General features: G+C 35.5%; 1 protein-coding gene across 3 annotated transcripts in view; it reads left to right on the top strand.

The window, feature by feature from the left end:
* The first annotated feature begins 4,214 nt into the window (after positions 1-4,214).
* LOC149531695 (beta-1,6-galactosyltransferase GALT31A-like) overlaps positions 4,215-11,525 on the top strand; it is a 47,938-nt gene continuing 40,627 nt past the window's right edge. The window contains exons 1-2 of one of the 3 annotated variants that reach the window (XM_089811963.1): positions 4,215-4,679; positions 4,844-5,238. In XM_089811963.1, the coding sequence (XP_089668089.1) occupies positions 5,117-5,238 (122 nt within the window). In that variant the 5' untranslated portion in view covers positions 4,215-4,679; positions 4,844-5,116. Of the gene's footprint in view, positions 4,699-4,843; positions 5,239-11,525 lie in introns of those variants that run through there. The other 2 variants (XM_089811962.1, XR_016359272.1) reach the window with 2 other exon arrangements.

The raw sequence follows: 11,525 nt of genomic DNA, 5'->3' as shown, positions 1-11,525 counted from the left end.
TATCCTGGATGATGAAATCCAATGACTTGGTTCTATGTAGAGTAATAGGTTCAATACAAGCTTTCCAAGCTTCACCAAAATTAAGATCCTCTGGATACAAACTCTTGAGTTCCTTAAACCCAACTACCTTAATCTGCATCTGTGTTAGCCAAAAAATGTCTCTTGCTAAGAGCATCTACAACCCTGTTAGACTTCCTACTCTTATGTTTCAAAATAAATATATAACTCTACAAATACTCAACCCATTTCAAATGCCTCTGATTCAGTTTTCCTTGACTATTCAAATATTACAAAGCTTGATGATCAATGTATAAAACAAACTCATTAGGAAGAAGATAATGTCTTTACTTCTTCAATGTCTTAACTATAACATAAAATTCTTGATCATAAACAAAATTATGATCACTTAAAATATAAAGGAGATAAATTTATAACAAGTGCACCTAGATTTAATATTTCACTTTGAAATTATTTAATCCAAAATGATGATATCTAAGCTATCTTTTGATGACCTTGAATATTGAAGCTTGAATCTTGCACATAATGACCAACCAAGAAGCCTAGAAAAAGAGAAACACGATCATTTTTTTCTTATCCTCAAGACCACTCTAAGAAACAAACACAAATCATAGATAAGTAGATATTGTGGATTGAAATATAATTAGTTTTAGATTACAAATCCAAATATGGATTGATTTTAAGCCAAATTTGAATTGTATAAAAACATGCCAAACTTGATAGCCTAAAGAAAAAATGGATTACACCAATATATTTTTTATTTTGTCAAAATGATTAAACTTTTATAAGGACCAAACTGTAATATTATTATATTTTAAATTATTAAAACTAAATATATAAAATACATGACTACATTGCATTCTTAAGATTAGTTCTACAACATATATGATAATATCTCATATGACTAGATGGAATGTCTTATCTCAATATTTTTTAACATATGTAATTAATATATCAATACTTTTAAAAGTATATATTTTAAATAAAAACAATAAGATTCTCATTTTAGTATATGGTATAATTATGCAATATATTATTATTCAAATTATTTGAAATCAAACAATAAATTATAACATTTTAACGTATAAAACATTAATTGTAACAGATTTCCACAATCCATGCTATTCTTATTTGTGTTTCTAGTGAGATTGTGTGTAAGTTTTTTAGCATCAATGTTTTGGATCATACTCCATGATCCATCATCAGGATGAGAGAGCTAAGAAAAAAGATGTTAAAGAGTTTGACATAAGTCATACCTATAGGGAAGGAAAATTTGTGGCAAATTCCATGGCTATTGTTCATTTATTGTATAACAACCTATGTTGTTGGAGGGTTATTAGTCAGCTCCCCAAGTCCACTCGAGGCCTAATAAGGTAGGAAGACAACATTGATAGAAGAACTAGAAATTATGATTAATAACTTTTGTTATGCTAGCCCTTAGTTTGGAATGGTTGGCCCCACCACCATCCTTCTCTTTATTGCTAGTTTTCCATGTTTGCATTTCAAAAATATTTGGCCCTATTAGCTGGAGAGAGGCGAGGTTGTTGAGACCATGAGTTATATGAGCTACAATAGTAATGATAATTCTCACATCCTTTATTTTGTAAAAGTGGAGATGTCATAAAGAATTTGTGGCAATACTATAGTACAAAAGGATTTTTTATCCTAGCTCCTCTCATTTCGTAAAGGCAATTTTTAGGAATATGCCTAAAGTTATTGATTGCTTTGGATTTGGGCCTTATTTTCATAATAAACACATCAACTTGTGCATCCAAAATGTTCAATTTGACATTTATTACTACATTTATATTTATCATACCACTAATGGAAGGATTACTATATGCTAAGACAAGATAGTTAATTGTTAATATACAACTAGGTTTATTCTCATAAGCTTCTTAGTTGCTCTTGTGATTTGGGGTCTATCTATCACTTGAGGGCTCTTCACTAGTCCAAAAATGGGTGATGATAGACACAAATTTGAACCTAAAAGGATTGAAGATGAGTTCAAAATGACCCCATGGTGATGTATTTCTATAAGGAAGTTGGCATTTTCCCCTTTATGGAGAGCATGACTAGTTTCAATGAGCCAATATCTCACCAATCAACCTAGAATGATACACATGTCACAATGAATGCCATTGTCTTTGAAATCAACGAGGAGGACATAGGTAAAGTTATTTGGCTCCCCATTACTGGCCACAAGTGGAAGAAGGCAAGAAAAACTCTTGACCTAGCGGGTTTGGAATAATTTTTCATAGGCCTTAATGAGAAACTTGTCTGCAAGCAAGGTAGGTACAACACATAAGACCTCCTATAGTTCTAGCCTAAAATGTGCAAGATTATAATTGCATACTTCACATTAGAGGGTAGGTATGGGGTTTTCTACAACTATTGTCTTTCATTTTTAAATCATCTTAAGTAGAAGGACTTAATTTTTGTTCCTTTTTTCTTAGTCCACTCTTTAGAGAGAAATGTTAATGATGTGGGTGAAGCCAAGGGTTAGGGGGAAAAACCTATGATTCTCCACCAAGGACTTATATACATGCTCTATGAAATCCATTCTGCCTTGTGCCCCCCTCTAAACACCACTATACTAGTCATCACCACCAACAAGACAACCCCTTACCCTCTATGTCCAACCCTTTAGAGATGAAAAATAAAAATTGCATGAAAACCCCCTTTATGAGCCCCATCTCTTCTAGAGAATCCCCCATTTGGAAACCTTGGGTGGGAATCAATTGACACTCCAGATAATTGCCCTGGTAAAAAAGCTAAAAGGAACACCCTTAACCTTTATTATGACAGTGACGATGAAACCTAACAAAGACAAACTTGTTGCTCTAGCAGATTAACAAAGGAGTGGGGAAAGAAAGCCATTAAAGATTTGGCACAAAATGAGAAGACCTCGACCGACTCTAATAGTAAGAAGGTTGTTGAGAGCGCATTAGATGGTGACTCCTCCTGTAAGGAAGCTCTGAGTCCTATGAAGAACCCTTCCTTAACCCCCCTAATAATCCCTTTTGAACATGGAGGGTTCCTCATAGAACCCTTCCTAATCCCCCCATGTCCCCTATACTAAACCTGAGTAATGCCATAATAGATGGGCTTGACAAAAGGAACTCTATTGTCAACAATGTGGTGGGTAAAATCAAGCATCAAATTACAAGTTTGCACAAATTACAATCAAGCATCAATGAACAATTGCTTGAAGGATGTGAGCAAATTTGCACTCAAAGTTATGCATGCCTCCACCACCACTCTTTGCTTTCTACAAGGTAAGGCTTCTGGAGGTAACCTGGATGAGGAGGATGATGCTTAGGAACTTTTAGAGTTCTCAATGAAGAATGGGGGGAGGTTATAATGTTGAAGAAGTTGGAAAAATGAATTTGATTCTCCCTCTTATATAGTACCCTCCTGTCAATTTTGCTAGCCCTAGGGGTTGTTATCACCCTTTTGGTTTTAATGCTCTTGCTAAGTCTGATATGGTTAACTTTGGCAATAGTCGTGCGTGGCTCGATACACCATTTAAACTAAACTTTTTGTCTAAGTATTATTTTATGGTGGTTACCTATCTAGTCTTTAGTTTTGATGACAAGCCTAAAGCTGGTTTTTGATATAGGAAGGTCTATTGTTTTGCAATTCAATGACATTATTCTATGTGCTTTAGTTGTAATTAATGTGTATCTAATGTACTGCTTTTGTACCATAGGCCAACACCCTCTTGCTACCGCTTTTATAAAAAATATACTAAATAACTTATTTAAAATAAGATAATTACAGATATATTTTTAAAATATGTTAAATACAAAATGATTCATTTTAAAACAAAAATAATGAGTTCAATCAATTTTTTTTGACTTGATAATTTATTTAAAATGAAGTTTTCAAAGAAAGATAGTAAATTCTTATTACTTTTAGGAAATATTTTTTGATTTCTTCAAAGAGAGCGTGTGCCTATCTTGACAATTGGCTCCTATAATAATTTCTTGATGGAAAATAATTTACAAAATTACAAAATTAAAGTTGAGGAAATAACCCTTGCCCTATAAACTATTGGTATTGAAATTTTCTTTTCTCCTCTTATAAAATAAATTAAAAAATAACTTCAGTTTCTTCACTAATAATTGTCTTTTAAGAGAGCCAAATCTAGAGGACCAAATACATATATCCAAAACTATTATAACAAACAATATATCTTTTCCAGGATTATAGTGATAAATGTGTATCTCCAAATTGTAACTGATACGAGAGTGATCAAGGAAATCCACCCAAATTACTTGCAAATCACTCCATTTCTAGTTTTCTTTTCCCGATTTCCTTTGCTTCTTGGTACAATGAGTAGGTGGTCTGCCAATAAAACACAATTTGCAGATTCCATAAGCAAAACATTAATGATGCGTATCACGCGTTTGATATGTTTCCAACTTTTCACCCGTTGGTGAATTCTTAAAAGAATATTGAGCCTAGAGAGCAGCTGTTTTAAGCAACAAAAGGAATTATTTCATGCTCAAGCATCACTTTTCTTCCTTCAAAATGTCAACTTTCATGGTCTGAATCACTTTTGAGTGATTATTTCCTGTAAAGAAGTCTACCCGATTAAATCTATGGCTCAGATCTAAGCCAAAATTCACCTGAAAAGTGTGATCACTATTTGAAAGGTATTTTTGTGATGACCAGGTATGCTGTTATAGTCCCAAAAAATTGAACGTTAGTATTTTACTTAAAATCAATGAAAAAACATAAGAGAAGACAAACATTCTCAGTAAATATCCTAAAGTTATTATCCCCTGGTTTAGATTTATCTTTTTGTATTTATATGCAGTGAAGGGCGAGGAGAAAGCACCACAGTCGTTGTTGTCATTGATAGTGTCAATAGAGAAGAAATTTGGCAATGCATTGTTGATCTCCATCTGGGCTTCAATGAGGAGAGTGGACTGACAGATCCAATCAGTTTTGAAAGATTCAATCGTTCAAATTCTTCCAGCTTCGTATTTTTCATGGTTGATTGGCGGTGAAAAAGTTGCGAAAATTGCAGAGATCGTGAGGAGTGAATAGTCACAGGGTTGTTTAAATTGGGTTGATCTGTTATCTATAAATGGGGATGATGTGGGGAGGACGTCATCCAAAAGGAGGAATTGGAGGAGGAGGAATTTCTCCCAGATGTCTGGTTCTTCTCTGCATTGGAAGTTTCTGTTTCGGGATGTTAATCACAAATAGGTGAGATCCAATAACATATTAGTCTTAAAAGTCATAAAATACGATAAAGTTGTTTTCTTTTGGAATGTAATAGGCAGAAATCAGTTTGACAATTATTTTTAAAACCAGAAACATGTTGTTTTATCCATAAAATGGATTTCATTGAGTTGAATGTACCTTCATTTTGCCCTAGTTGGTTAACGAAGTGTTGCATAGGCCGTGCCAATATCTGAGGCGATAACGATACCTAAGGGAGGTCAGTTTTGTGTACCCTTGTTGGCCTATCAAATAGTGCCACAGTTAATTATATTGCCCGTGACGTCTCTGGATGATGCGTGATTGTGGATGTATATGGTGCATATGCTTTTAGTGTGTGATGATGGGATTGAATCAACATGGGGATGACGCAGATCTTGACCTAATCCGTCGGGAGCAGGATATCTGATCCAAATTATGGAGTGAAGTCTCTTATTTTGATAGCGGACAGTTCTTGGGTCTGATACCCCATCTTTTGTTGTTGCAACCCGTTTTAAATCGTCGGTGCAAATAATGGAAAATGCAAAGATTGCCAACATGGTGCCTCTTACATCCTTTGTACGCCAATTCTTAGAAATACAATGCATGATATGTCATCAGAAAATACATGAAGAGATGAATGAATAAGGTAGAGATTTACATTGGAATATTGTAGGCTCTTTATTTCCACATTGTAGAGCTCTGCCTTGTCCCTTTCATTGGCAGCAAGCACACAATCGTCTCCTGGCTTTTGTTTTACATCATTGCAGCCGTAAGCTTCTTTCACTTGCCTCTTCCTTGCATGTTTCATTTCAACCTAGAAGAAAATATGAAGACAAAATGAAACCTCCAAAGAAAAATAATCAACAAATAATTTTTTCTAGATACTTGGATTATCATGTCTGGATAGAATGTAGCCAAATAGGCTAGTAATTCCGGCAAAATCAAAATTTCAATGCTGCTGTGTAATGCACGTGTTGAGTGCAGTAATTCAGTCATTCCATACTAGCTCTATGAATTGTGCTGATAGCCTTCTCCACATTCATGAGAACATGATGATTTAAGGCCGTGTTCCAATAGTTGGTATATTAGCAATAGGACACTCAAATGTTAAAAAAAAGAAAAATTGTATACAACAACACTAATTAAGAATTTTTCTTAGAGGATCATTTCCATACGTTTACAAACATGGTCAGTGGCAGGCTATTTGAACATATTGGATCTGATTTTAACACCATGATCACGCTAATTCAAAAGCACTTATCAAAGGAACATAAGAACCGCTTCTGAGTATTGCCGGGGGAGGCTTTGAATTTCAGTGAATTGAATATTGCAGTGTCTTTATGGTTTATTTCTTTTTATTCTCAAGGTGTTTAGTGTACATCATACTCCACAAGCTACTCTTCTGTACTAATAATTAAATCCTGCTTCCTATTATAACTGCAGATTGGGAGAATATTCTTGCACTTGCCTGAGAATCAAAGAATTAAGAAAGTGACAGTACTATTAAAGATTGACTTTAGCAGTCCAAACATTTTTTTAGGGGTAAACTGACACATAGCTCCTTGATAATTGGGAAACTGAAACTGGACAAAACACTATATCAAAATCTGAAACCTTATTTATTTTGCCCAAGCTTCTTTGGATGACACGTAGAAGTTTTTTATGTTTTAATACTGAAACTTGAAATTCTAGAAGTATCTACACCACTTGGACAACTAATGAATGACATCCAAAATTTTAAAAAAACCAAATATAAAGGTATTATAATTCATTTTTCTCCAGATGATGCATAAAATAAGGATGCTTTTCTTAGAAGTTAGAAGGCATGGTTGGAAAATCAGGCCTAAAGTTTTAATGGAAGAATTGACACTGCATTGGTAAAGAAAATTAATAGCCTATAAACTACCTATAGAATGACTTATCCAAAACTCTTCACTCAATTGCTCGTATCGTGTTAATTAGTTACCTTTTCCTCCAACACTAGGCGGATGATAATAGACTTCAGCTATATAAAATATTGCCCAGTCACATTCTACTTAATCATTTTGTTTTGTGTGTTTTAATATATTCCTATTCTGTTTTGCTGGGTTCAGCAGGAAACTTAGATGAACCTGGCCTGGGCCATTTGAGCACAACCACTTCGACCAAAATATTTCCGCATTTTTTAGTTTCTGCATATATTCCAACTAGGTCTCTATTTGCACTTTTTCTGTGCCTAGGACTTGTATGGGTGATCTTGAAGAAAAAAACAAGTGTTTTGGAGAATTTAATATTTTCAATTTAGTTAAGCTCTATAAAACTGCTTTTTTGGAACCCAAAGCAAAAACATAGAAGAAGGTAAATAAACAGATGATATTTATTTAAAAAGAGCACATCCAGATCAAATGGATTCATGTCAGTGGAAAGAGGCCTTTCCTTGACTGTAACTAGGTAGCTTACACCAAACGTGAAAGCCCTCCCTCGTTGATTGAATGCATTGCTAGAATGGGAGATGGTCTGGTGCATGCTGGAACAATATATGTGTAGAGTTTTTCTGTAATCGAATATAGCAGTAACAAGGTAGATAGAAAACATAATTCCATGGAGTTTCTTGACGGGGGTAGGTGAGGATATGGGGATAAGGGGGACCAAGGGCCTAAATTTTGGGACACCAGGGGGATGGCAATGGAGTGGCAGTGGTGGAGCTCTGTTGATATACATGTGGTACTTGAAAAAATAGCTATCAAAATATGTATATGAATTACAAATGTAACATTGGCAAATTAGTAAAACTTAAAAATTATCATACTTCGAAGTTTGAAGTGAATACTAACAATTTAAAATTGAGGTATGGAAATGTTGAATTCAGAAGCTATGTTATGTTCAAAATTTCATAATGATCTTTGCAATGAGTAGAATGATGATTACAAATGTTTAAAATAACAAAACGAAGTGAAGCGAGGCTTCTAATCATCCACAAACTTCTTATCTTTGGACTCCACATGGTCAAGTTCCTCTAAACTAATGTCAACCAGCTTGCTTGTATAGCTATAGCATCCTCATCAAGTTATGCTAGCTCCTCTAGATGTACATCCTGTCATACTGCTAGACTCTTCTCTACAAAAATGTGCAGCGGGTCAATGAAATACAATGTGCTATGTACAATAACAAGCTTCTTTGCTTTCTTAGTGGTAAGCTAGTTCCTCTTAAGGGAGTGGATGAAGCTATAAGTAGACCAGTTTCTCTTAGTAGTAGAAGAAAGTTGAGATAAAAAATAATGGCTCTGGTGGTAGCTGAAGAGTTCAATCCATGCATATTTCACCACAAAATTGAGTCCCCTTGTGCCATAGGTGCCCTATACCTCTTGGCCTCCTTAGAATAACATTCGAGAGGTCAAATTTTGTCTACTTATTATGAATGATGCCTGCTTCTATACTATATAGGATTATGCGTCGTTTGAAGGTCCTCATAAACCCTGCCTTCGTCATAGCATCTTGTATGGATGTAACACTCTATGAAGCCTTCACATGTGGCATGTGGGTATAGGCAACCGTGTGCCAGGTTCTGTTTGAGCTTCTTCCATCTCTAACGAATGATTGGCTGAATGTACTCATTGTAAAATGCTAATGCAGGGTCCTCTTGCATAACAACATCCATTGGGTCTAGCATAGAATCAATGCACTCATACACCTCTCTAAGGCTAGGGACATTGTCATCTCCACATTACTTGGGAGAATGGATCACTTGGTAGAAAGGAGTAGTAGCAGAGACATTATTTTGCATTAGCCCAAAAGAACATCATTCTCCAGCTCAACCATCATTCCCTTTCTCTGACTTGGACTAGAAGCATTATATCGTTCTATTATCATAACCAATCGTTATAATGCCTCTTGCAACTTAAAGATTCTATCCAAGAGAATGAAATAGGATGCATTCTCCATTGTTGTCATTGGGTGATGTGTTCCAAAGGATATCAATGGAGACTATTGCATTCTACCACAATTAGTTTTTTTGGTCTTGCAGTTTGGAGGATAGGTGGGTCTAATCAAGAGGCATGCTTTATACAAGATTTAGAAGATTATGTTTGCCGCAAAATATTGGAGGCATTTGCTTAGAGATTGTGTTGCCAATTTACAAGAAGGTTGCATCAAAGTTTGGAAGTTTGCACCATCAAAGGGAAGCACATGCGAGTAAGAGGAGGTGTTTGAACGTGAAATGGGTTCAATAGAGCTTATGATGTTAGTTCATTCTTTCATTAGCATATGTGATTTGGGGCCGAGACATGTTTGATCGACTATATGTTACATGTAACCTAGAGTTTAGGGCTGACCTATAGCTAATGCAAATTATCTTGGAGAGTTGCGAATGATATATAAGCATGGACAAGGATTATTTAGAGGATGCATCCAGAGTAGGAGAATAGTAGGTTGGAAATCCATATCAAAGAGTGCATAAGGGAAGAGAGAAGGTAGAGTTGGAGGACAAAGATGAGAGAAGTAGAGGAATCAGGATGAGCAAATTAGTCTGAAGGAGCATGATATGCAGAGGTGATGTTGTATTTTGTATTTTGTGTATGGGCTTATTGTAACTTTTGCTTGGACCCTAACATATAAGAAGCCCTAGATAATGAGTTTTGAAACTTAATAAAAGAAGGATGAATCTTTGAGGTTGGGCTTTTTTTGTAAGGGATTTTTAGAATAAATTTTGTGTCTTGTGGCCGTCATATGTTGGATGTTCTTTTGTTCTAGGCTAGTTGTAACTTTGGATGGTTAAGGCTAGAGGTGGGACAATCCTTCATTGGACCCTCTTGTAATGCCCCTCTTTTGTAAATGCCCTAGTTTTTACCTAAATCACAAATTCCAAGTTGAATAAGAAGTGGAAAAATAAGTAACATCAAGTACCCAGTTGAGATCCTATGACATGTTAGGAAATCATAGATCATTCCATTTAAGGTTAGGAACATTAATTTCACCATAAGATATATTTAATTTATTGATGAAGTTCCACAATAGGCGAGCTAGGATAAGAGGCATATTAGGGTGCCTTAATCAATGCTCTACCCTAGGCCCAAGACTGGATGTCAGTCCTCTTGGCCTCATATCACCCTTGCCATCCATATGAGGGGGTGTACCTATTGAGGAACCTATAGTTGGTCAACCCTCTACCCTAGGTCCAAGAGTGTTTACCGGCCCTCTTGGCCTCATCTGGCCCTTGTTATCCATATGTTGTGGTGTATCTTGTGAGAAATCTATAGCCATTCCCATCTTCCATTGCCACGCTTACCTCCTCCTCATGATTAGAGTTCCTTAACATAATGGTGAACCAAGGTGTAGGTTTAAGTAAACTACAACAGGGTGTCTAGAGTGTCCTTCCCTTCTAAGCCCAAGGGTGGGCACTCCTTGCACCCTTGGCCTCATGGGAAAACCTATCAGCACCATGAGGTGACATGCTTAGAAGAGGACCTTGTAACCATTTTGTCCTCCTTGTATTCTCCTATTATCCCTACCGTGATTAACTACAGCAAACACATAAAGAGTTACACATTAGCATGTATTCTTCAAATAAAATATCACACAATAGTATCATATCCGTATACATTATTCATAAACAGAAATAATAGATATGACCATTATTCATAAGCCGAAATCATAGGTCCCACTATGCTGTTTTTTAACACTTCATACCGATTTATGGATAATCTGTATATTATCTTTACGTGAGTAAAGATCGCTGTCAGACAGGTCTACTTGATCTGATGCATCAATCTGTTTATTCCTCTTTCAGAACTACATATACCTCTGATGGTTTATTTATGATTATCTTCCAACCTCCACCCCTTTTTCTCACAATTTACAATCACCATTTACATCACCCGTCTCTTATGAGTGAAAACTGCTGTAAGACAGATCTTTGATTAGATGAATAAGTCTGTTTATTCCTCTTTCAGAACTGCATATACCTCTGATGGTGTATTTATGATTTATCTTCCAACCTCCACCCCTTTTTCTCACAATTTACATTCTCCATTTATATCATACGTCTCCAGTGAAGAGAGGCATACTGTTGATATGTGTTTTGTGATCACTCCAACATGCATAATAAAATGCCTAGTATTCTATCCTCTCTTGAACAAGGAAACTTCAAATGCTAAATAATTTGGCAAATGTGTGATCAAATGAAGCAACCCCAAGGTTTACTCTATGTACTTGTGACTTTATGTTGGATGTAATTCAGTAAATATGATGTGATATTGCTGGTAATCACAAAGGGACTTATGCTGTTAGTTTTGGATTAATCAACTATTTTCCTCA

Source organism: Cupressus sempervirens, chromosome 11, assembly GCF_028749045.1.
Source record: "Cupressus sempervirens isolate cs-2001-9-10 chromosome 11, ASM2874904v1, whole genome shotgun sequence".
In the NCBI taxonomy this organism is placed as follows: domain Eukaryota; kingdom Viridiplantae; phylum Streptophyta; class Pinopsida; order Cupressales; family Cupressaceae; genus Cupressus; species Cupressus sempervirens.
This window is presented reverse-complemented; position numbering and strand designations above follow the sequence as displayed.